Source organism: Ovis aries, chromosome 21 (assembly GCF_016772045.2).
Source record: "Ovis aries strain OAR_USU_Benz2616 breed Rambouillet chromosome 21, ARS-UI_Ramb_v3.0, whole genome shotgun sequence".
In the NCBI taxonomy this organism is placed as follows: Eukaryota; Metazoa; Chordata; class Mammalia; order Artiodactyla; family Bovidae; genus Ovis; species Ovis aries.
This window is the reverse complement of record NC_056074.1, coordinates 26,520,118-26,546,695: the sequence shown is the minus strand read 5'-3', so window position 1 is coordinate 26,546,695 and position 26,578 is coordinate 26,520,118. Positions and strand designations below refer to the sequence as shown.

The following is a 26,578-nucleotide window of genomic DNA, read 5'->3' as shown; positions in this document are numbered from 1 at the left end:
TCTGGCTCCAGCCACAAGGACTTGCAGAAGGCAGGACTGAACCACAGCCTCAAGAGCCTCTAAGATCCCTACTTTATAATTCCAGGCTGGGAGGAGCAGCCAATGGCAGCCCAGACAAAGGCTTGCACTTTCCCAGACAAAGAGAACAGAGTGCCTGAAGGAACTAGGGGCCTACATTCTTTCTAGCAATTACTGACCTTGCTCACTTCTACTGGCCCTACTTAGGAAGCCAAGGTATGTAAGAAGAGCTGACTCTCATGTGTCCCCATTGCCCAATTGTCTAGTCTTCAATTGCCCAAAATTGAAGACTAGAGTCTGACTTACATCGCTTAGGGACTTGGGAATTTGGTTAAATTAGTGATGTTTTACCATTTAAGAGTTTTACCATATTGAACGGAACTACTGAAATATGGTGTGGATAAAAAACTGCTATTGAGAATTCTCTCTTATTAAAATAAGCCTAGGGAAATAAACACATGCTTAGACTTTGTAAAGTGCAGGCCAGACACAAATAGCTTTTGATGATAGTGTTACCAACCAGGGTTCTTGGCCTTCTTAATCAATAGAAATTGATCAGAGGCCAGACAGAAAATTCAGGCAAAGCTTGATTGGGGCCCTGTTGCAGCAGGGTAAGTGGGAACAAGCAACAGGTTCACTTGCTCAGGGGAGGCAAGCTGGTTCTTTATATGGGGTGATGGTAGGGGTGTGTCCAGGGGTCAGGCAAGAGGAGTTATATAGGTGGTTTGCCCACCCCTTTAGTGGCGTTGAGGGCAGGGGCCATGCATATACGCTACATTTGCTCCCAGCTCTTCAGAAATTGGGTTTGGGGTCTCTTTTTATCTTGTTGTCCATAATCTGCTCCAACTGCTCATGTATGCAAGTTATTTTTAGTTTCTGTGGGATTTTTTGCTCAGGGAGACATTTGTCAGATACAAGCCCTGGAACAAATTGTCCCAGCGTGTTTGTCAGATACAAGCACTTGAGCAAAGGATCCAAGCCTGTCTCGGTAGTATTGTCTCCTTTCTTGGAAATGAAACCCAACTGCATTTGTTTTTTTCACTTTTTGGCAAATAGGAGCAAAATGGAGTATTTCTCCCCAAGTCATCAAAATCTGTACTACAAGTGTTACCGAAAGAGTATTGGGGTGAGGGGGTGGTCCGGCTGCTCACCACTCAAAAGCCAAACAACAGGCCAGGTTGGTGGAGAGTTTGCTTTATTTCAGGTGTTGGCAGCTGGAGGTGTGGGGGAGGTGGGGGGAGGCGGCAGGGAGGGTAGTGGACATCTGTCCAAAGGCTGACTCCCCGCCCTCCCCTGGCAATCAGTGGGGCAAGAGCTTTTATAGACAGAAGGAAGGAGCCACATGCAGAAACAGCAGTGAGCTGCTTCACATTGATCATTGATGGTCTGGCCCACATCATCTTGACTGTTTTAGGTATAGTGAATCTTCAGTTCCAGGGTCCATTTTTCCCCCCCTTTGTAGACGAATTCTCAGAGAATTGTGGCAGCTTATGTCATGGGTACAGTTTGGTCATAATGTAGCTAATTTCTTCACCCTAGTGTTTTCGTATCTATAAAACAAGTCACAGGATGTAGCTCAAAATATTATCTAGAGTCCTTGGTGGCTCAGATGGTAAAGAATCTGCCTGCAATGCAGGAGACCGGGGTTCAATCCCTGGGTCAGGAAGATCCCTTGGAGAAGCGAATGGCAACTCACTCCAGTGTTCTTGCCTGGAGAATTCCACACACAGAGAAGCTATAGTCCATGGGGTCACAAAGAGTTGGACAAGACTGAGTGACTTTCACTTCTCTTGAGAAAGAACTGAAGGTCCTTGACTATATTTAATGACCATATTATTATTATTTTGGTCTCCATTGACTGTTTTCCTTTATTTCTGGATTTCTCATTTCTCTGATTAAACTTATTCTTTGACTAAAGTTTCCCACAGACAAAAGGCAGGTAGATGACATGGGGGTGGAGGGTGAGGGGAAGGACCATAGGGTCCTGCTCATTTCACAAGGGACCCAGAGTTCTCATTATCTTTTTTAATCTCATTTTTCCTGTTTAAATAAAATTTTCTTTTCTATTCTGGATGCTGGACTACAGCTAGTGGAGAACTCATGTCCAGAGCTGTGTCAGAAGAAAATCTGTCCACCCATCCCCACACCATCCAATGAAATAACTAACTGGCAAAAAGGATCTTAAACAATCATTCTAAATCTCTGAAAATTGTCATAAGGGCATACAGCAAATCAGGAAACTTTTTTTTTTTTTTTTTCAAGAAAATCTACTAAATCTCGATAAGAACAGTGAGTATCTGGGCAGGTAGTGCCACCAAAAGTGGGATCCAGATGCTTGCCACTCAGAGGCCATTGAAGAGGCCAGGTTGATGAAAGGAAAGTTTGCTTTAGTGTGGATGCCAGAAGTCCATGAGAATATAAGAATCTGAAGTTCTCCCCCAAAAGAACAAACTTGATTTTAAACAGAGTGTGGGATGTTCAAGAAAAAGGGCACCCTCAAAAACAGTGGAAATTTTGGTGGTAAGTAAAGAAAAGACTCTTACCTCCCTGCAAGGAACGCTGTAAACTGTAGGTTAGCTAGTTTGCCAGAGAGACCCAGAGAGAGAAACAGCTAAGAAAATCCTACTTGGGGCAGAACAGATATGAAAGACTGGCCTGAAAGTTGATCTTTGCAAAGGGGCCTGAAAATAATTGGATCAGACTCTGAAGATTTCCATGTCCCAGGAACCCATCAGCAGGTAAGCATGAAGTCCACAGCTTGGTGTAATGACAGTTTCACAGAAAATCAGGGAAAGGCCTGGCATCCCCGTCTCATCCCAGGATGACTGTGGCCGTGCACTAAACTGTGCCCTCTAGGGGTGACGTCAGAGCTGACCCACTACAGGGGAAATAGATTTCACTACACTTGAAACCGCTGAGGTGTCATCTCGGGCAACTCTGAAGAACACTGGTGCCATAGTCCCTTATGTCTCAGCACAAAAAGAATTTGGTGAGAGGCAGAGTGATAGATGAGCTTCCCACGTGGTGCAGTGATAAAGAATCTCTGCTAGTGCAGGAGATGCAAGAGACGCAGGTTCAATCTCTGGGTCAGGGAAGATCCCTTAGAGCAGGAAATGGCACCCCACTCCACTACTTTTGCCTGGAAGATTCCGTGGGCAGAGAAGCCTGGTGGGCTATAGTCCATGAGGCTGCAAAGAGTTGGACACAGCTGTATTACTGAGCACACACAGCAGAGTGATAGATAAGAAGTGATGTATTGGAATAGGATGCTTGTGAGGCTTACAAGTAGGTGGACGAGAGGGTACCATGCCCTGAGGACTTATGGGGCTACAGTTTTATAATCAAAGGAAAAATGGGGAAGTGGAGAAGAACTTCTTGGTCTTTCTTGAATAGACATCATGTTTCCATCATCAGCTCCTCCTCCAGCTGACCAGGAGAATTTTCTTGTTTCTACATGGTCAAGCTAGGCTCACAAATTACTGTTTTTGTGTGTGCAGAGCACATGTCCTAGGAATCATTAATTTACTGAGCTCACCAGGTAGGCTGTGGGTCTCATACCACCATTGTTTTATTGTTTTAGGGCATGTCTCATGCTTCTGTTTCATGGTTTTTTTGTTACACAAGCCTGCTTGGTTTTGTGATTAAGCAAACCTGCTTTCTTGAGTAATCATTAGCCTAAGGGGTCTCTCATATTTTTTTCTGCTTACAATCCTCTAGTGGGATTAACTAATCACTTATTTTGTCCCTTTACTCTGTCCTTATCACAGTAGCCCAACCAATTCACTAAACAAATAAACAGAGAATCACAACAAAATCATCAAACGCTGTGAGGTAAGGTGAAAGAGCAGGAGTCAATATCCAGAATTGCAGGGATGATTTATTTAAGTGTTCAGTTTTCAACCCCAAATCACGAGAAATGCAAAGAAACAGGAAAATATGACCCATACACACACACACACAAAATAAAACAGGCAATAAAAACCTCCTGTGATTGGGGGGTGGAAGGTGTGGAGGGGGAGATGTTGGTCAGAGGGCACAAATTTTCATTGTAAGATGACTAAGTTCTGGAGATCTAATGTGCAGCATGGTGACTATATTTAACAAAACTGTATCGTGTACTTGACACTTGCTAAGAGAATAGATCTTAAGGGTTCTTACAACATGCACACACACCCAAAGATAACTACGTAATGTAGATTTTAAAAAATAATTGTATTTACTTATTACTTGTTTGGGGCTACACTGGGTCTTTGTTGCTATGTGCCGGCTTTTCTCTAGCTGTGGCAAGCAGGGGTTACTGTCTGGTTGCAGCGCTCCGGCTTCTTACTATCGGTGGCTGCTTTTGTTGAAGAGCACAGACTTTAGGTGTGCGGGCTTCAGTGGTTGCAGGCTCTGGAGCACAGGCTCAGTAGTTGTGGCCCGGGCACCACACGCTCCGTGGCACGTGGGACCTTCCTGGACCAAGATCGAACCTGCGCCTCCTACACTGGCAGGCACGTTCTTTACCACTGATCCACCAGGGAAGTCCCGCAGATATTTTAATTAGCTTGACTGTGGTAATCATTTCACAGTGTGTACATACATGAAACCATCACACTGTATCTTTTAAATATACATAATTGTCCTTATCAATTATACCTCAGTAGGGGTTTCCCTGTGGCACTAGTGGTAAAAAACCTGCCTGCCAATGAGACGTAGAGACATAGGTTTGATCCCTGAGTCAGGAAGATCCCATGACAATCCACTCCAGTATTCTTGTCTGGAGAATCCCATGGACAAAGGAGGCTGGCAGGCTACAGCCCATAGGGTCACACAGACTCACACTGCTGAAGCAACTTAGCATGCACGCATACCTCAATAAAGCTAGGGTAGGGGTTTCAGCAGAAAAAAAAAAAAAAAAATAGTGCAACCTAACAGTTGAGTTGTTGTTCAGTCGCTTAGCTGTGTCCAACTCTTTTTTGATCCCATGAAGTATAGCCCAACAGGCTTCTCTGTCCATGGGGTTTCCCAGGCAACAATATTGGAGTGGGTTGCCATTTCCTTCTCCAGGAAATCTTCCTGACCCAGGGATTGAACTCGTGTCTCTTGAATTAGTAGGCAGATTCTTCACCACTGATCCACTGGGGAAGCCCATGTTGAAAGTTATGTCAAACATTAATTGATAATTAAAGAAAATCATATATCCCAAGTTAAGGAATTTAGTGCTTTTCTGTGTACGGGAAGATCCAAGAGCCTGAGCTCACTGAAATCATTCCTTGGCTATGCACCTCAGCTGTCTGGGGCTAGTATCACATCCTAAATTCCCTCAGGGCTCACCAGTGTTACAGAGAAGCAGCCAGTTGTGACTCTGTGTTGGAAGCTGTTTCTTTGACTTGCTTTTTGTTGCTGCTGTTATTATAATCATACATAATGGCTTGCCTCATAGGACCCTACCCCTATGCCTGAATGTTAAACTAAAGTGCCTTTGTTCAGCTCACAGAGAGATAATCTGACCCTGCCCATGTGTGAATGGCTACAGAAAAGACATTAATACACCTCTTCCAAAGGCTGGCCCTTCCCAGAGATGTTTTGCAAGACTGAAGACCCTTTTCACTTCCTCACTGCCTCTCCCTCTCTATTCTGCCTTTTGACTTTAGTTCCTCATTGCTTCTCTCTCTCTGACTCTAGAAAAGAACCTGTCATCCAGACCCTGACAGGATGGTTGCTTTGAGACATTAGTCTGCCATTTCCTTGGTCAGCCTCGGATTTATCGGCCTCTCGTGCAGTGAGCAGAGAGAGCGTGGACTTGGTAACAAACTTGGAAAACCGGCCAATAAAACTGAGAGACGAGATGTTGAGGCAAGGAATACAACTTTATTTGGAAAGTCTGACTTTTTATTTGGAGAGACTGAGAAGATGGCAGACTCATGTCTCAAAGTAGCCATCTTGTCAGAGTCAGAGAGAGACGCAATGAAGAACTAAAATCAAAGGCAGAATAGAGAGGGAGAGGCAGCGAGGAAGTAAAAGGTCTTCAGTCTTGCAAAATGTCTCCAGGAAGGGCCGTCCTGCAGAAGGGGTGTGTTAATCTCTTCTTTTTGTCCAGCTATTCACAGGTGGGCAGGGCCAGATTCTCTCTCTATGAGATGAACAAAGGCTCTTTAGTTTAATAGTCAGGCATACAGGCAGGGTCCGCTGATGTACACCATTGTGTATGATTGTAATAACAAAAGCAACAAGAAGCAAGCCAAATAAATAGTTTCCAACATGGAGTCAAAACTGGCTTCTTTATAACAATATGGTTGGTTCTACTTCTCTGGGGAACCCTGACAGGTACATTATCCAGAAAGCTCAACAAATTCTTAATAGGTTAAACCCAAGAGAGATTTATACCTGAGATTATCATAGTAAAAATGTTTAAAGATCAAAAACATCTTGTAAGCACCATGGGAAAAAAAAATGACCCATGACATAAAAGGGACTTCCTAAATAAAGTTAAAAGCTGGCTTCGCTTCAGAATTAGTGGAGGCCAGAGGACACAGTGACACTACCATGATAGCAGAAAGCGAAGAGGGACTGAAGAGCCTCCTGATGGAGGTGAAAGAGGAGAGTGAAAAAGCTGGCTTGAAACTCAGCATTTGAAAAACTAAATCATGGCATCTGGCCCCATCACTTCATGGCAAAGGAATGATGCTAAAGGTGAAACTCCAGTACTTTGGCCACCTCATGCGAAGAGTTGACTCATTGGAAAAGACTCTGATGCTGGAGGGATTGGGGGCAGGAGGAGAAGGGGATGACAGAGGATGAGATGGCTGGATGGCATCACTGACTCGATGGACGTGAGTCTGAGTGAACTCCGGGAGTTGGTGATGGACAGGGAGGCCTGGCGTGGTGCGATTCATGGGGTCGCAAAGAGTCGGACAGGACTGAGTGACTGAACTGAACTGAACTGAGGTCAGTGGTAGTGGTCATCTTCAGCCTCTGGTTCCAGCTGTCTGGGTCTATGTGCCTCTGGGCAGTCTGCCTCTCCCACCTGGAGGGTTTCTCTATTTGAAAAACAGCTCAAAAAAATGCTTGAGAGGCGTCCAGAACCTTGTTCCCAAGGCTACAATTATTGCATTCTGACTGTTCCTCCTTTATCTCTGCATTTCATACCTTCCATGATCAGCAACTGTCTGAACCTGCCCTTTGGAACTCAGGGAAGGGGACACAGAATTTAATTTCATGGCTGCAGTCACCATCCACAGCGATTTTGGATCCCAAGAAAATAAAGTCTGTCACTTTCTCCATGTTTCCCCATCTATTTCCCATGAAGTGATGGGACTGGATGCCATGATCTTAGTTTTCTGAATGCTGAGCTTTAAGCCAACTTTTTCACTCTCCTCTTTCACTTTCATCAAGAGGCTTTTTAGTCCCTCTTCACTTTCTGCCATAAGGGTGGTGTCATCTGCATATCTGAGGTTATTGATGTTTCTCCAGGAAATCTTGATTCCAGCTTGTGCTTCTTCCAGTCCAGCGGTTCTCATGATGTTCTCTGCATATAAGTTAAATAAGCAGGGTGACAATATACAGCCTTGACGTACTCCTTTTCCTATTTGGAACCAGTCTGCTGTTCCATGTCAAGTTCTAACTGTTGCTTCCTGACCTGCATACAGATTTCTCAAGAGGCAGGTCAGGTGGTCTGGTATTCCCATCTCTTTCAGAATTTTCCACAGTTTCTTGTGATCCACACAGTCAAAGGCTTTGGCATAGTCAATAAAGCAGACATAGATGTTTTTCTGGAACTCTCTTGCTTTTTCCATGATCCAACAGATGTTGGCAATTTGATCTCTGGTTCCTCTGCCTTTTCTAAAACCAGCTTGAACATCAGGGAGTTCACGGTTCACGTATTGCTGAAGCCTGGCTTGGAGAATTTTGAGCATTACTTTACTAGCATGTGAGATGAGTGCAATTGTGTGTTAGTTTGAGCATTCTTTGGCATTGCCTTTCTTTGGGACTGGAACGAAGACTGACCTTTTCCAGTCCTGCGGCCACTGCTGAGTTTTCCAAATTTGCTGACATATTGAGTGCAGGACTTTCACAGCATCATCTTTCAGGATTTGAAACAGCTCAACTGGAATTCCACTACCTCCTCTCGCTTTGTTCCTAGTGATGCTTTCTAAGGCCCACTTGACTTCACATTCCAGGATGTCTGGCTCTAGATGAGTGATCACACCATCGTGACTATCTGGGTCATGAAGATCTTTTTGTACAGTTCTTCCGTGTATTCTTGCCACCTCTTCTTAATATCTTCTGCTTCTGTTAGGTCCAGACTATTTCTGTCCTTTATCGAGCCCATCTTTGCATGAAATGTTCCCTTGGTATCTCTCATTTTCTTGATCTCTAGTCTTTCCCATTCTGTTGTTTTCCTCTATTTCTTTGCATTGATCGCTGAAGAAGGCTTTCTTATCTCTTCTTGCTATTCTCTGGAACTCTGCATTCAGATGCTTATATCTTTCCTTTTCTCCTTTGCTTTTTGCCTCTCTTCTTTTCACAGCTATTTGTAAGGCCTCCCCAGACAGCCATTTTGGTTTTTTGCATTTCTTTTCCATGGGGATGGTCTTGATCCCTGTCTCCTGTACAGTGTCACAAACCTCATTCCATAGTTCATCAAGCACTCTATCTATCAGATCTAGGCCCTTAAATCTATTTCTCACTTCCACTGTATAATCATAAAGGATTTGATTTAGTTCATACCTGAATGGTCTAGTGGTTTTCCCTACTTTCTTCAGTTTAAGTCTGAATTTGGTAATAAAGAGTTCATGATCTGAGCCACAGTCAGGTCCTGGTCTTGTTTTTGTTGACTGTATAGAGCTTCTCCATCTTTGGTTGCATAGAATATAATCAGTCTGATTTTGGTGTTGACCATCTGGTGATGTCCATGTGTAGAGTCTTCTCTTGTGTTGTTGGAAGAGGGTGTTTGCTATGACCAGTGCATTTTCTTGGCAAAACTCTATTAGTCTTTGCCCTGCTTCATTCCACATTCCAAGGCCAAAATTGCCTGTTACTCCAGGTGTTTCTTGACTTTCTACTTTTGCATTCCAGTCCCCTATAATGAAAAGGACATCTTTTTTGGGTGTTAGTTCTAAAAGGTCATGTAGGTCTTCATAGAACCATTCAACTTCAGCTTCTTCAGTGTTACTGGTTGGGGCATAGTTTTGGATAACTGATATTGAATGGTTTGCCTTGGAGACGAACAGAGATCATTCTGTCGTTTTTGAGATTGCATCCAAGTACTGCATTTCGGACTCTTGTTGACCATGATGGCTATTCCATGTCTTCTGAGGGATTCCTACCCGCAGTAGTAGATATAATGGTCATCTGAGTTAAATTCACCCATTCCAGTCCATTTTAGTTCGCTGATTCCTAGAATGTCGATGTTCACTCTTGCCATCTCTTGTTTGACCACTTCCAATTTGCCTTGATTCATGGACCTGACATTCCAGGTTCCTATGCAATATTGTTCTTTACAGCATCGGACCTTGCTTCTATCACCAGTCACACCCACAGCTGAGTATTGTTTTTGCTTTGGCTCCATCCCTTCATTCTTTCTGGAGTTATTTCTCCACTGATCTCCAGTAGCATATTGGGCACCTACTGACCTGGGGAGTTCCTCTTTCAGTATCCTATCATTTTGCCTTTTCATACTGTTCATGGGATTCTCAAGGCAAGAATACTGAAGTGGTTTGCCATTCCCTTCTCCAGTGGACCACATTCTGTCAGACCTCTCCACCATGACCCATCTGTCTTGGGTTGCCCCGTGGGCATGGCTTAGTTTCATGCCCACTGACCTCACCACCAACCAATTAGAAGAATGTCCATGAGCTGATCACACCCTGTTCTTGAACACTATAAAGCTCATTACTCCCTCTAGGTTGGAACACACAGTTTGGTCGGCTCTGGACCCCTTTGCCTGGCAAGGCAAAAAAGCTATTCTTTTCTACTTCACTCCAAACTCTGTCTCTGAGATTTAACTCGGTGTTGGGGCACAGACACCTCTTCGGCTTCACCCTCTTCTGGCCTCCATGAGCATACTGGCTGCAGAAAGCTGCTTTACCATGTGGTTTTTCTAGTCTCCCGATTATGTGGTTTCTGGGGGGCTCAGGTAGGAAGAGGGACCTTCAGCTTAGCTCAGCTCCGTGGAATTCATTCCCTGGGAGCTTCTCTACAAAGAAACCAACTCTAGGGAAGCTTCCAGCCCAGTGGGTGTTACAGTCACATACTGCTCTCCTTGATGGAGAGTGCTGACATTGGTGGGTGGGGGCGAGCACAACACGAGGGTTTCGTGCTTGGTTTTGTTTGGGGGAAAATGAGGACTATAGCCCAGGAGATTGCATTTCAGATAGCTCTGAGAAACTGCTCCACAGAGGTAGGGTGGAGAAGGTCCGTATACATGTGATTTGGTGTATACTTTGGTGAAGAGGGAGTTCATGCATTCAAGCACATTTTTTTTCCCCAGAAGATTTCTGCTAGTCATGAAGAGCAAACATCATCATGAAGGATTTTAGTACTTTTCTAGATATGGGGAGATACAAGAACTGGGCTCATAAAATTGGCTCCTGAAGATATCTATCTAAAGACCTGTTCTGCCAGTTTTCCCCAGAGAACAGTGTCTCATTTCTGTGTTGCACCCTGAGCTTCTTTCAGGGGGGTGTTCAAAGTCAGCAGCTGCGGCGGTACCTAATTTGATCCTTGTAGAGGTAGATGGCAAGTGCCCATGGCAAGTGCTGATTGAAGAGCGAAAGCTCTCCACCTTGGGGTTATGAAGATGGCTAAATACACAGCAAGCAACAGTGGGACAGGGGAGACTGACAGCAGCTTATTAGTCGTATGTGAGTCTGTGTGTGTGTGCTCAGCTGTGTCCAGCTCTTTGCAGCCCCATAGACTGTGGCCCGCCAGACTCCTCTGTCCAGGGGATTTCCCAGGCAAGAATACTGGAGAGGGTTGCCACTTCCTCCTCCAGGGGCTCTTCCTGAGCCAGGCATGGAAGCCACATCTCCGGCATTTGCATGCAGATTCTTTACCACTGCGCCACCTGGGAAGCCACTATTAGTCACACAAGATGCCCCAGTTACGGGGCAGGATAACAAACGGGCACACTCAACTCTATCCTTTCCTCCTTCTCCTTCCCAAAAGAACTCTAGTTTCTTCTAAGAGGCTTCCAGGCTTTTTCAAAACCTGGCCTCACAGAGGGTTTTTTGGCAAGCACAAATAGAAGTTGTCTAGGACAACGTTGGGCTTCCCAGCTGGCTCAGTGGTGAAGAATCCACCTGTCAATGCAGGAACCACAAGAGACATGGGTTTGATCCCCGGGTCAGGAAGATTCCCTGGAGGAGGAGATGGCAACCCACTCCAGTATTCTTGCCTGGAGAAATTCATGGACAGAGGAGCCTGGTGGGACCCCTGTCCATGGGGTCCCAAAGAGTTGGTCATGAGAGAGCAACACTTTGGAACTTGAGGTCTTGTAGACTGCTGAGGTAAAGTCTCATCAATTGTTCTTTTAGGGGATTTTCCTCATTCTCTTGAGAGTCATTCCTCTGCATTTTCATTTTACTGAACTTCATCTGTCTCTATGAATTTCAGAGAAACTGTTACCTGCTGTGGTCTTGAAGGAGTGTTTTTATGCGGGAGCATCCCTGGGTAGTCTGTGTCCAGCATTTTTGATACAAGGGCTGGTTTTAGTGTGGACGCCAGCCGTGTCTTTCCTCCAAGTGTGCTGGCCATATGCCCTTGGTAGGCTGTGTGTGTTGTGCTGGGGTTTTAGAGCCTATGCAGGATATGAGGTGGGGCTTCCTGCCCACAGTAAGCTGTCCCTGCTCTGGCAAGCATGAGGTTTGCTCCCCAGTTGCTGAAGTAGAGGTCCCAAAGGTCTGGTTTGATCAGGCTCCATTGCTGTTGAGTGTATTCCCTGCCCCAAAGGAGAGGATTGCTGAAGCGAGTGAAGCCTGCGCAGGCAGAGGGTCCAAGCGCTCCTGCCTAGGCACCCGTGGTTCCATCCAAGCCAGCCCAGCTTCACAGCCTTTTCTGTTGTGTTGATCTCAGATCTAGGGTATGCCTGTGGTGTGGAGTGGTGCTGTGGGTTTGGAGGTCGGGGTGCTGTGGCTGCAGGAATTGAGGTGACTGACATTTCCCAAGACCTGTCTTCCCCAGACCCTGGGCTGTAGCTAAACCAAGTCCTCTGCCAGGGCCTATCTGATGTTTAGTGCTTAACCACTGCACCCTCTGTGGCGCCACCCAGCCTCTTGTGGAGGCGGTGGCCACTAAGGCCTACCCGAGTCATAGGCCAGCTCTCCTTGTCTGTCTGTGCTGAGTGCTTGGTCACTAAATCATGTCCAACTCTTGCAACCCCTTGGACTGTAGCCCACCAGGCTCCTCTGTCCATGACGATTCTCCAGGCAAGAATACTGGAATGGGTTGCCATGCCCTCCTCCAGGGGATCTTCCCAACCTAGAGACTGAACCCAGGTCTCCCTCATTACAAGCGGATTCTTTACCATCTGAGCCGCTTATGCACACTTGCTCCTTGGAAGAAAAGCTAAAACCTAGACAGCATATTAAAAAGCAGAGACATTATTATGCCAACAAAGGTCCGTCTAGTCAAAGCTATGGTTTTTCCAGTAGTCATGTATGTATGTGGGAGTTGGATTATAAAGAAAGCTGAGTGCCAAAGAATTGATGCTTTTAAACTGTGGTGTTGGAGAAGTCTCTTGAGAGTCCCTTGGACTGCAAGGAGATCCAACCAGTCAATCCTAAGGGAAATCAGTTCTGAATATTCACTGAAAGAACTGATGCTGAAGCTGAAACTGCAATACTTCGGCCACCTGTTGGGAAGCACTGACTCACTGGAAAAGACTTTCCAGTAATTCTGGGAAAGATTGAAGGCAGGAGAAGGGGACAACAGAAGATGAGATGGTTGGATGGCATCACCGACTCAATGGACACGAATCTGAGCAAGCTCCGGGAGTTGGTGATGGACAGGGAAGACTGGCGTGCTGCAGTCCATGGGGCCGCCAAGAGTCGGACACGACTGAGTGGTTGAACTGAACTGAAACCAAGTCCTGGCCCAGGACCTGAGATTCAGCGCTTAGCGGCTGCGCCCTCTTGTGGCGTCTCCTAGTACATATTCTGACGTCTACCGTGGCTAGAGACCTACTGCCCACTGTATGGGGCCCTCAGTGGGCTCTGTGGCTCCCTACCAATCACACCCCAGGCGCCCTGGTCTGTTTCTGCAGAGCTAGAGCAAATCTTATCCCAGATCTCGTGTCAGCCTTTGGAGTGCTGTGAGTGGGCCACGGTGTTTGCACCTTCAGGTTGGGAAGTAAAGCAAGGCAACAGCAAGCCAGCATGCATGCATCCCCCACAAGTACAGTCTCGCCTTCTCCAGCCCTTTGTCTGTGTCAGTGGATTTCCTGGGAGGCAAGGGGACTTGTCTCCTCCACTTGGGAGCCTGACGGGATGCCCTAATTGTAGCTTTACTTGCTCACCGCCCAGGGCAGGAGTCCATCTGTATGGACCTTCTCTCCAGCTCTAGAGCACAGGCTCAGTAGTGGCGGTGCACAGGATAAATTCAGCACCACAAATGTTGAGTTTCAAGAGTTCTGGGATATTGAGCTGGAAGTGTCCAGCTGGTGTTCCAGCTGGTGTTCAGATATATGGGTCTGAACTAAAAAGTGAGGAGTCTGTGAAACAGATTGGTGGATCTGGGGAGTCTCCAAATGGTAGGTGATGACTGACATGGATTAAGAATTAATTCTTAACCCATTTCAGTAATGAGAGGAGATGGAGAAGTACAATGTCAGGAAGGGGGGGAGGGGAACCATAAAAATACAGAGGGCACTGCATATTCAGAGAATAATTCGAAGTCGTGTATGAATGTAGCCACGAGAAGACTCTTGAGAGAGTCCCTTGGACAAGAAGGAAATCAAACCAGCCAATCCTAGAGGAAATTAACCCTGAATATTCATTGGAGGGACTGATGCTGAAGCTGAGGCTCCAACACTTTGGCTACCTGATGCAAACAGCTGACTCACTAGAAAAGACCCTGATGCTGGGAAAGATTGAGGGCAGGAGGAGAAGAGGGGCGACAGAGGATGAGAAGGTTGGATGGTATCACCGATTCAATGGACATGAGTTTGAGCAAACTCTGGGAGATTGTGAAGGACAGGGAAGCCTGGCATGCTGAAATCCTTGGGGTCGCAAAGAGTCAGACATGACTTAGCAACTGAACAATAGCAATGGATGTGGCTTGGGATGGAGTTTGGGATGAAGGTGGAGGAAGGAAAGGGGAGGAACAGAAGGACAAGACAGAGGAAGGAAATGTCGGGGCAGATTTTGCACGGTCTTGATGGCTTCCCCCGGCGGTAGCACTGCCCAGATGAACCAAAAGACCTGAGAATCCTAGTTTTGCCCTCCAGCTCAAGCCAAGTAGGGTAGGCCTCTGCAACCTCTGACCCCTGAGGTCCTGCTTTCTCCAACTGACCCAGAATCTTCACCCAGCCCACTCTAGGGGCTACCTATACCTCTACCTCCATGAAGTAGAAAAAGGGTAACTCACTCATTCCTTCATGCAGGAAAAAAAATGTACTGGGGTGGCCAAAAAGTTCATTCTGGTTTTTCCATAACAGCTTATGGACAACCCAAGTGAACTTTTGGGCCAACCCAATATTAAACACCTGTTGTGTGTCAGCATGCTCTCAGGTAGCAAGGACACAACAGTGATCAAGACAGACTGAAACACCACTTTCATGGGGCTTAAAGTCTAATGGAGGAGAAGAGCATTCAGTAATTACAAGAGTGACAAATACATCTATTCTAGATTCAGAATTCTGCGGTATATGTAATGAAGGGTCCAAGAGAGGCGAGCAAGGAAGAGGGGGGAGATGGGGGCTAGGGGACCTCTGCCACCAGTCATGTCTGTAGCCCTCCAGGCTCCTCTGTCCATGGGATTCTCCAGGCAAGAACACTGGAGTGGGTTGCCATGCCCTCCTCCAGGGGATCTTCCCAACCCAGGGATCGAACCCACATCTCTTACGTCTCCTGCATTGGCAGGTGGCTTCTTTACCACTAGCACCACCTGGGAGGCCCCATCTTCCAAAAGTTCCAGCGTAATACCAGGTAGGTGCTCCGCTGCACGCATCTTCTCAGCAGTCACAGCTCGAGGCTGTAGGTCCCTTTTCCACGTCCGTATCAGGTACATTCTGCTGTCACCCATCTGAGTTTGCCATCTGTTTCCTGCCAAAACCATGATTGATATGGACCTTTATGAAAAGATGATTGACAGAAGTGAGCAGGGTTAAGGAAACAATAACAAAAATGAAGCTGGGGCATCCAGGTTTAGCAACAGTAAGAAATCATCATCCTTCTTAGGCCCCAGAGGGGGAGGGGAAGGAAGCCATGCTACCATAGCCTGGAGGAGAACTGGAGCCTCGAGGAGAGACACTCAACAGAAACGGTCCTGTCAAGACCCAGCCAGCGTCAGAACTGTGGTAGGAAGGTAATAGGAGGAATGAATACTTCAGTCTCAATCTGTGTGTGTTCCCTTCTCCAGTCTTCCAGTGGCCGAACACAATCTGAAGCCAAACCCAACCAGTCTTCAAGGTGATCAGTAGAGATCAGCCTTCTGAGGCCCCCGACCAAAATAAAAGGGCTCATACAGAGAAGCAAATAAAAAAAAAAAAATAACCAGCTGATCACACCTCACTGTCATGAACACTTTAAAAAGAGAGTAGATGGCTTTTAAAATTTATTACAGAGAGTATATATGTTATTTTGGCAACTTGATTTTTTAAAGAAAAGGCAGAGAGCCGCAGTAAAGTGCCAGGCACAGGGCATATCAGCCCTGACAGTATGGTTTGCTGGGGGTTGCCAGAGCATCAACATGCCGGATCAGGCACCTGATCAGCACAACCCATTGTGAGGAATCATGGATTGTTTCTGAGGTTCTAGAATTCCCAGACTCTGTAGCTCGGCACTGGAAGCCTCTGCTCACAGTTTTTCTTCACTGCTCTTGGGTGCCCCACACCAGGGTCCCCTCTTGCCCAAAATCCGGATGAAGAATTTCCTTCTACTAGTGAGTGTGTGTTTCCTTGGATCTGCCAGAGGTGAGTCCTCTCTCTTGGCTCCAGGTGGACATGGAAGAGGCCTGTTTAAGGCCCTTAAAGAAGGAAGACCAGTTCTTAGTTACCCAGACCAATCTGAAGCAGGGGTGGCTGAACAAGTTCAACTCTGAGAGTTGCTGAATCAGTTGATTCCCCCTAGTTAATGGCTTCACCATCAGAGACTAGCTTAGCACAGTCTCATTCCTAATACTTTCAGCCACTCAACATTGTACCTGCTGCTCTGAAATGAGAAGACCGGTCTAGGGTTCTGGAAGTCTGGAAAGGTTTGCCCCAGTGAACTGAGTGTGTGGGATGCTTGTGTAGTTAAGGCAGAAGGAAAGACACAGGAAAAGGGGTGAGGTATGCCTGAAAGTCATCCCAGGGCCAGAGATCCTAGAAGCCTCCCCTTCCCGGCTCGGGTCTGTCTGTTCAGTCCATCCGTTTTTCCTCTTTCAGGATCCCCATTCAGGATGAGCTCTATTCCCCTTTTTCCTCCTGCAGAAGTGAGAGGCCATGAGTTTCGAGTTCTCCATTAAATGAGAGTGTTTTCTGTAATGTTGGTTCTCTGAGATTTTGTCTTTTGCCCTCTTCGGTTTTTAAAAATTAACTCAGAAACAAAGTTACCAGATGGTAGTATGTGCCAGCCACTTGGTGAGGTAGTAAGTCATAAATGATAAGAATGACTAAGAAAGCAGTGTGCTTTTTCAAGCCTCTTTTTTTGGTATCAAAAATCTCTTTGTTAAAACTTCTGTTCACTTTTGAAGAATCAGTCAAGCAGGTAGTATTTCTGTAACAACTTCTTAAAATTAAAAACTCCTAAAAGCCTTAGCCGGATTTACCACGTGGCACAGTGGTAAAGAACCCACCTGCCAATGCAGGAGATGCTGGTTCTATCCCTGGGTCAGGAAGATCCTCTGGAAGAGGAAACAGCAACCCACTCCAGTATTCTTGCCTGGAAAAATCCCAGGGACAGAGGAGTCTGGCAGACTCACAAGTCTGCAAAGAGTGTACACAGCCGAGCACTTATGCAAAAGCCTTAGTCTATCTTACCTTTCCTTTATCAACAGATTCTAATGCTAGTCTTTTGAAAGTCACTGGTTATAAGGACTTGAAATCACTCAAGATACACACACACACACACACAAATTCTTACAGGATTGTAATCAGGATGATACTGACTATATTATATTCCTCTCAGCTTTTTGATAGGATTAATAACATACTCATCATTAAAGTCTATTCCATACCCTCTTCTAGGTTATTCAGCCTGAATCACTTACTCAAAGAGTAATAATAATTTAAAAAAGAGTAATAATTAAATTGTCTGCATGATGCTATATTTAATAAAATAAAAGCTGTACTTAAGGAGTATTTGTCTGACGGTCATTGATAAACTGGATTAAATGTAGGAGAGACAGGTCAGAAAAGAATGACCAGCTAAGAGTTTTGTAAATCCAAACGCAAGGTCAGGAGGAGGAAAAATTAAAGTTAATTGAGCACTTCAGCAATGGACTAGGCACTTCACAATTTACCTTACTGAAGACTCATGACAACTCCATGAAGTAGGAGTAAATGGTACATCAAAAGGAATCTCAATGCAGAGATATAGAAGTACACAATATTTTTATCTTAATAATTCATAGCAACTTGGTTTTCGGTTCCCAACCACAAGGATAGGGGATTGGGTGTGGAAAAAACATGAACTTGCCAAATAAAGGTCTTAATGCCTTCTGCTAATTTCCATGGCCTCATTATATATTTGTCATCTCTAGTTTCAAATTCATTTTGTTTGGAGTTTAAAATCTTCCGCCCTCAGTTTCAGCTAGAATTACTCAGTTGCTGAAACACTGCAGAGTCTCTCCGTTGTATCTCCATTCCGACCTTTCACCCACAGGGGAACTGGAGGGAGGCGAGCGGTGGAATTCTTGGTTACATGAACGATGGGACGCTGATTTACTGATGCTGGCTTTGTCAGGGAGGCACAGGCGCTTTTGGTGCCCCTGTGCCCACTCAGGGTACACAGATCTGCACAAATATTGCGGATCTTAAAATTCTTCCCTTCAATCACTAAGGTAGTCTCTGCAGTTCCTTAACACCCCTGGCCTTCATGGTCCCTCGAGCAATCGGTTGACTGCCACCAGCCTCTGCAGCATCTTCAGGTGCTTGACCAGACCCCCAGAAACCTAGCGATCCCACATGAGCCTTGCTCCATAGGAAAGGACTCCTTACCATAGGAAAGGACTCCTTACCGGGACATCCTCTCTCACCCTCATCATCTCTCTTCTATTACTTCTCCATCCCAGGAGCATCAGCTCAATCTGATGAGCTTCTTGGCCCTATGGATCATCAAGCATCAGTTCAGCAACTCTCAAGTGACTACTTTTCACTTGCAAACCCTTCGGATGAGGCTTTATATGAGACTTCTTCACTCGACAACACTTTAAGTGAGCATGGCTCAAGTGAGACTGCCGCAGCCCAACATGCTTCTGGTGAGCCGTTGGCAGTTGAACACGCAAGTGGGCCCGCTTCAGTTGATCACGCTACTGTGGTTGAGCATGCTCCAGGGGAGGCTGCTGCAGGTGAGCACACTCTGAATGAGCACACTCTGAATGAGCACACTTCCGGTGAACAACCTTCTGCGGAACAACCTATAGGTGAGCAGCCTCTAGGCGAACAATCTGTCGGTGAACAGGCCATAGGTGAACAGCCCACAAACGAACAGGTTGCAAGTGATAAACCTGCAGGGGAGCAGTCTGCAGTGGAACCGATCTCAGCCGAACAGGTCTCGGGTGAATCAGCAGGGGAACAGCCCTCAGAACTCCCACCTTCAAGCACATTTTCAGGTGAGTCGTATTTGCATGGGCGCCCTTCCTCGACTTTCGGTGGGAAGTAGGTGGCACATCAAGAAAGCCAGTTTTAAGGCATCCAGAAGAAAGAACAGTCCAGACACAGAGCAAACAGCTCTCTCAAAGGATCTCTTTACATTTCTTTGCAATAATCCCCAGAGGCAGAATTCAGGTGTTGTGGGGCTTTTGAAGGCTAAACAGTTCAGAGGGCCCTCTTTAAGAAAAACAAAACACAAACTGCCAGCTGTCCCTGCAACTTCATTCCACATAAGAAATTATGAAAATGAATGCCCACAGCTCCACTGGAAAAAGGGGCTCATGGGAGACAACCTTGGTGAGCTTCCGGCTAAGTCGGCCTGTTCACAAACTAGGTTAAAACCTTTGCAAATCCTCCAATAACATGGCTAGCACCAGAACAGGCAGCTCTGGGCTTTTTTTGGTCTGAACGTGATGTCAGTGGAAATAATAAACAATCATTAATAATAGAAAAGTTTTATTTGAGCCAAACTGAGGACTAGTTGGCTTCGCAGATTAGTCTGAGAAACGGCCCTGGAGAAGCAGTTTTGGGCACAGTTGTGTTTTTTTTTGGACACAGTTTTATATCTCGTCCAGACAAGGCATATTGAACAAGTCAGGGATATATTTCTTCACGGTTTTAAAAAAACACAACAGACCAGTTCATACACATACAGCACGTACAGTTTGGGCTCCCCATCTGGAAAGGGAGTTTAATCATCAGAGGAGGACTTGAATCGGTGTCCCAGAAAGAAGGGTATGTAATCTTTATTTTTAATGTGAACTTTTTTTTTTAACTTCTGGTCAATGTAACCTTTTCTTTACTAATTAAAGGAGATGTACAATGTATGTTTGATAGGCCACAAAGAAGCTATTGTAGTTAGCAAAAAATTCAAGTTAACTCATGTATAAGCCAGAATGACTTCTCTAGACCTCAATATGTGAACGCTTCTTTTATCAATGGAAAGTAAAGCATGCCAACACTTTGGTCTGCAAGATACAGAAATAAGTTCCTAGGGCAGTTCTTTGGCCCTTACAAGGGTTCGTTCAAGGCAGGAAAACAAGATTTAAAGTTTAATGTCTCAAGTTATTACTAGACATAAACACTTTATATTCACCCCATTTGTGTAAGTAGCAGTATTCCAAATTTTCAGAAGAGAGAAGTGAGGTTTACCTCCTCTGGCTACAAAGAAGTAAACCTAGGATTCACACTGAAGTATGACTCCAAAGGCAATACTCTTTCCCCTTTATGCTTCCTTAATTAGGAAACTGGCAGTGGAAATAGGCAATATTGAGTCATTTCAGAGAGGCTCTGCCCTTTATGACAAACTGCCCTGATTGAGGTGAATTTGAGAGTAGCAAATTGATACAAATACTTTACGAGGTTTGCAACATTAGAACATTCCAATATAGTCTTTTTTTTTTTTTTTAAAGCAATTTCTCTTTTCCTTGTTATTTACTTTTGACGCATACCATTTAAAGTCTTTATTGAATTTTATAGTACTGCTTCTGTTTTATGTCTTGATCTTCTGGCCTTGAGGCATGTGGGTTCTTAGCTCCCCAACCAGGGATTGGACCCTCCCCTCCCCCCACATCGGAAGGAGGAGTCTTACCCACTGGATCACCAGGGAAGTCCTTAACACAGCTTATTAATCAGTCAGATTTCACTGCAAGTGTCTGGGCCTTGTGGATAAGTGATAGTGCCGTGAGGAGTATGAGCGTCACGTGAGAAGTTCCATTGCTCCTACTGAGTTAGACCCAGCAGAAGGGCATCTAATGATCAATGTCCAAGCCACTGGGCTATGAATTAAAGTCAGTACCAGAGGGAGAAAGGGGGGATTCATCAGCAATGACTATCATTGATGAAGCAGTAAGGATGAAGTCATTTTCTCTGGTATGGAAGAGAAAAGATGCTTTTTCAGACCTACAAAATGGTTCTACTTGTTGTCCATCATCCCTTCCGATGTGTGACTCAAGGCTACACACCTGGATCACAGGGTTATTTCATCAGGCTGATCTTAAATTTTTCAGGCCCATCGTTAAGCTGCCACACATGCTCTTATATGAATGACCAAGGAAAATGTCTTCGTGGAGAGGGAGTCTGCTCCACTCAGAACTCCCAGCAGTGCATGTTAAAGAAGATCTTTGAAGGTATGTGGGGACTTCATGGGCTGGTCTTTGACAGAGAACTCATCACCCAGCTTGAGTACCGATGGGGGAGGGGGCGGTTAGGGTGGCAGGAGCCGGAGGAGGGATCAAGCTGGGATTCTCTAGAAACTTAGATTCAAGAGGACCTCAATTCTTACGAGAATCAAGAGTAGAACTCCAGCTATTGAGGGAGAGGCCCTTCCCCAAAGGCCTTCGATGCCTTAAAAGAAGACAGGGAGATTGTCTCTTCCTACTAATGTGTGAGTTGCCCCTTGAGCCAGTGGGACATTGACTGCAAGCTCAGGAATGCGTCTATCTTGCTCATGGCTATATATTCCTAGCACTTAGCACAATGCTCAGTCCATGGCAGGCATTTAGTAAGTATTGAATAAATGAATTAAGTAGTCAACAGTTGTCCACTAGTCTGTGTTCACAAGTTGCCAGGCCTGTCTGAGTGTATTCCCACACTCCTCCACCCTTAGACTCAGTCCTTGTGCTCGGTTGCTCAGAGGTGTCCAGCACTTTGTGACCCCATGGAATGTAGCCCACCTGGCTCCTCTGTCCATGGGATTCTCCAGGCAAGAATACTGGAGTGAGTTGCCATATCCTACTCCAGGGGATCTTCCTGACCCAAGGATCGAACTTGCATCTCCCATGTCTCCTGCATTGGCAGGCGGGTTCTTTACCATAGTGCAACCTGGAAAGCCCATATTCAGTCCTTATCCCTCAAATAAGGGAAGGGATCTTGGTTACTTTATCCTGTGAACCCCATTGCCTGACTTCTCTTGTGGTTTGTCTGGTCCCTCACTAGAGAGAGTAGGCAACTGATGGGGAAACAGCCCAGAAGCAGCAGGTAGAAGGGGAAGGGAGGAAGAATATGCAAGTTGGAGGACTTGGTCATGCCTGTGCAGGGATTCTGGGCACCATGATGAAAGGTAAGATTCAACAAGGAAGCTCTGTGCTCTTTACAGTCTGTCTCTGCTTCTTTCAGGTGGAAAACTTCAATTCATGGTTCAGGGCTGTGAGAACATGTGCCCATCCATGAACCTCTTCTCCCACGGAACCAGGATGCAAATTATATGCTGTCGAAATCAGTCTTTCTGCAACAAGATCTAGCAGCCTATGCCCTGGCTTCTTTATCTGACTCAGGCACAAAAGTCCTCCACCACACTAATGGACTCAACTTATATTTAGTGTCTTCCCCAGGCAACTGCTAATTACATCTTTCTCTGCCTGTCAGACCAGAAGCTCTAATATCCTATCTTTCCTCTCCATGCCATTACCCATCCTTCTCTGCCCTCCATCTTTCCTATTCCTTTACCCCATCTCTCAACATTCTTTTCTTTCTCAATAAATTTTGCATAATTAAAGAATATTGACTCTAGGGAGACATCTTTTTCCATCAACCAGGGGCAGGATCACCCTGAACTTCCTTCTGCTCCACACAATAAAGTGGTTGCAATTTTTAAAAAGATTTATTTCATTTTTTAATTTTTGGCTGTGGTGGGTCTTCGCTGCTGTGTGTAGGCTTTCTCCAGTTGCAGCTGCGGAGCACAGGCTCTAGGCACACAGGCTTAGTAGTTATAGCGCACCCGGTTTAGTGGCCCTGCAGCACGTGGTTCTTCCCAGAGCAGGGATCAAATCCGTGTCCCTTGCATTGGCAGGTGGATTCTTTACCCCTGGATCACCAGGGAAGCCCTAAAGTGGATGCGTTTTTAAACAACCCCACATTCCTCAAAGCGAAGGGGTCCCCCAGGGCAGGGACCATGAAGAGGAATGCAAAGTAGGTGTTAACTTTTTAGGAGCTCAAAATAATATTCCAAGTCCTTGTCCCTGACCCCAACCTTTCCATCCCTATGGAAACCAAACTCACTTCTATTTACCACGATGTTCAAAACCCACCCCTTCTTGGAACCTTGAGAGTTGTAAGTGGAGACTCTATGTTTAACAGAATTACAATAATGAGTCCTTTTAATTTATCTGCTACATAAATAGAACAGGTCATAGTTATCTTAATTAAATCTTTTTCTCACACACAATGTCACTGATTTGTCTCAGCATAGAGGGGCAGGTGCAAATTGTATACAGCCCCTTTCATCTTGTATTAGAGTTACACTCTTCAAAGTGTTTTTAAATCTGATCCGCTGAAAAGAGCCCAGAAAGGCAGGCAGGAAAGATAGCATCATCCTGAGTTCACAAGTAATAAAGTCTGACGTAGAAATGTTTTATATACTCAGATTCCATGTCATTCCAAACATATCAAGGTTACAGAGCAGCAGTGAGCCAGGGCCAGATTGCATGATCTCAATCTGAGCAAATAGCACAGTATAAATATTAGGTAAAACAGTTCTTTCAACACCAAAATCAGACCTCTGTCCCATACAAGCCCATTTCTTATCAGCCACTGCTCCCCGCACCTCTGTTTAAAAGCCCCTGAAAAATCAATGTTTTTGTTCTGGTTCTTATCAAGGATTTTATGTGTGTATTTGTAGGAGTGATTTACCTGAAGAAATATTACAACATATAAAAACTACATTAGGTCTTAATTTCCACTCATACAGTGGTAAATTTGATATGATACATAATAAAAAACTTTAAAAATCCAGAATGGACACAGTACTGCACAACTTGATCACTAAGTCAAATTTGCTGATAAGCAAACCTCACAGAACAGTCTCGTCAGCCAAGGTCAAAAACACCATGTACAACACATCTGAATTGACAGATTTTTAAATATATTAAAAATATAACAATGGTGGTGCGTGTTGGGAACCCCTGGTGTCAGAAACAGAGAAATAAAATCCTACTAACATTATAGATGCTATTTTTTTGATGGAGGGAGATAAACATTAGCTAAATGTATTAAACATAGCTAAATCTACTGTGCTCTGCTTAGTCATTCAGTTGTGTCAGACTGTTTGTGAATCCATGGACTGTATGTAGTCCGCCAGGCTCTGCTGTCCATGGGATTCTCTATGCAAGAACACTGGAGTGGGTTGCCATGCCCTCCTCCAGGGGATCTTCCCAACCCAAGACCCCCGCATTGCAGGGAGATTCTTTACCGTCTGAGGCACCAGGGAAGCCTAATCTATTAGCTATGTATTTTGAGGAAATAAATTCAAATATGTTGTAACAATTGAAGGGTAGGGGAGTTTTGGCTTCCAATAATGCTGGATTATTCAATATCAGAGTATTCAATATCCAAGTCTTGTCCCGATCAGTAATGCTGAAGAAGCTGAAGTTGAACAGTTCTATGAAGACCTGCAAGACCTTCTAGAGCTAACACCCAAAAAAGATGTCCCACTCCAATATTCTTGAGCTTCTCTTGTGGCTCAGCTGGTTAAGAATCCGCCTGCAATGCGGGAGACCTGGGTTCGATCCCTGGGTTGTGAAGATCCCCTGGAGAAGGGAAAGGCTACCCACTCCAATATTCTGGCCTGGAGAATTCCATGGACTATACAGTCCACGGGTTCGCAAAGAGTCAGACACAACTGAGCAACTTTCACTTTCACTATAAGGGACTGGAATGCAAAAAGTAGGAAGTCAAGAAAACACCTGGAGTAACAGGAAAATTTGGCCTTGGAATGCGGAATGAAGCAGGGCAAAGGCTAACAGAGTTTTGCCAAGAGAAAACATGGTCATAGCAAACATCCTCTTCCAACAACACAAGAGAAGATCCCACACATGGACATCATCAGATGGTCAACGCTGAAATCCGACTGATTATATCCTGTGCTGCAAAAGATGGAGAAGCACCATACAGTGAGCAAAAACAAGACTGGAAGCAGACTGTGGCTCAGGTCATGAACTCCTGACTGCCAAATTCAGACTTAAATTGAAGAAAGTAGGGAAAACCACTGGACCATCCAGGTATGACCTAAATCAAATCCCTTATGATTATACAGTGGCAGTGAGAAATAGATTTAAGGGACTAGATCTCATAGAGTGCCTGAGGAACTATGGATGGAGGTTCACAACATTATACAGGAGGCAGGGATCAAGACCATCCCCAAGAAAAAAAAATGCAAAAAGCAAAATGGCTGTCTGAGGAGGCCTTACAAATAGCTGTGAAAAGAAGAGAAGCAAACGGCAAAGGAGAAAAGGAAAGATATCCCCATTTGAATGCAGAGTTCCAAAGAATAGCAAGGAGAAATAAGAAAGCCTTCCTCAGTGATCGGTGCAAAGAAATAGAGGAAAACAATAGAATGGGAAAGTCTAGAGATCTCTTCAAGAAAATTAGATATACCGAGGAAACAATTTCATGCAAAGATGGGCTCAATAAAGGACAGAAATAATATGGACCTAAAGAAGAAGATACTAAGAAGAGGTGGAAAGAATACACAAAACTATACAAAAAAGATCTTCATGACCCAGATAATCACGATGGTGTCATCACTCACCTAGAGCCAGACATCCTGGAATGTGAAGTCAAGTGGGCCTTAGGAAGCATCACTATGAACAAAGCTAGTGGGGATGATGGAATTCCAGTTGAACTATTTCAAATCCTGAAAGATGACGCTGTGAAAATGCTGCACGCAATATGCCAGCAAATTTGGAAAACTCAGAAGCGGCCACAGGACTGGAAAAGGTCAGTCTTCGTTCCAGTCCCAAAGAAAGGCAATGCCAAAGAATGCTCAAATTACTGCACAATTGCACTCATCTCACACAGTAGTAGAGTAACGCTCAAAATTCTCCAAGCCAGGCTTCAGCAATACGTGAACCATGAACTTCCAGATGTTCAAGGTGGTTTTAGAAAAGGCAGAGGAACCAGAGATCAAATTGCCAACATCTGCTGGATCATTGAAAAAGCAAGAGAGTTCCAGAAAAACATTTATTTCTGGTTTATTGACTATGCCAAAGCCTTTGACTGTGTGGATCATGACAAACTGTGGAAAATTCTTCAAGAGATGGGAATATCAGATCATCTGACCTGCCTTTTGAGAAATCTATATGCAGGTCAGGAGGCAACAGTTAGACCTGGACATGGAACAACAGACTGGTTCCAAATTGGGAAAGGAGTATGTCAAGGCCATATATTGTCATCCTGCTTATTTAACTTATATTCATGAGAAATGCTGGGCTGGATGAAGCACAAGCTGGAATCAAGATTGCCGGGAGAAATATTAATAACTCAGATATGCAGATGACACCACCCTTATGGCAGAAAGTGAAGAACTAAAAAGCCTCTTGATGAAAGTGAAAGAGGAGAGTAAAAAAATTGTCTTAAAACTCAACATTTGGGAAACTAAGATCATGGCATCTGGTCCCATCACTTCACGGCAAATAGATGGAGAAACAATGGAAATAGTGACAGACTATTTTGGGGGGCTCCAAAATCACTGCAGATGGTGACTGCAGCCATGAAATTAAAAGATGCTTGCTCCTTGGAAGAAAAGCTATGACCAACCTAGATAGCATACTAAAAAGCATAGACATTACT

General features: G+C 45.0%; 1 protein-coding gene across 1 annotated transcript; it reads left to right on the top strand.

The window, feature by feature from the left end:
- The first annotated feature begins 18,438 nt into the window (after positions 1-18,438).
- Positions 18,439-22,507, top strand: ACRV1 (acrosomal vesicle protein 1). The gene is made up of 3 exons (XM_004019520.6): positions 18,439-18,972; positions 21,022-21,141; positions 22,130-22,507. Exons 1-3 carry the CDS (start codon positions 18,468-18,470, stop codon positions 22,252-22,254), a joined length of 750 nt encoding a protein of 249 aa, XP_004019569.2. The 5' UTR covers positions 18,439-18,467; the 3' UTR covers positions 22,255-22,507.
- Positions 22,508-26,578: the final 4,071 nt, after the last annotated feature.

Bases quoted from the DNA above. Each gene is read 5' to 3' on its own strand.
- ACRV1 (XM_004019520.6), top strand. From the start codon at position 18,468: ATGGATCATCAAGCATCAGTTCAGCAACTCTCAAGTGACTACTTTTCA. The intron at 18,973-21,021 runs GTGAGTCGTATT...TAAATTTTTCAG, and splicing joins ACCTTCAAGCACATTTTCAG to GCCCATCGTTAAGCTGCCAC. The intron at 21,142-22,129 runs GTATGTGGGGAC...TGCTTCTTTCAG, and splicing joins GTTAAAGAAGATCTTTGAAG to GTGGAAAACTTCAATTCATG.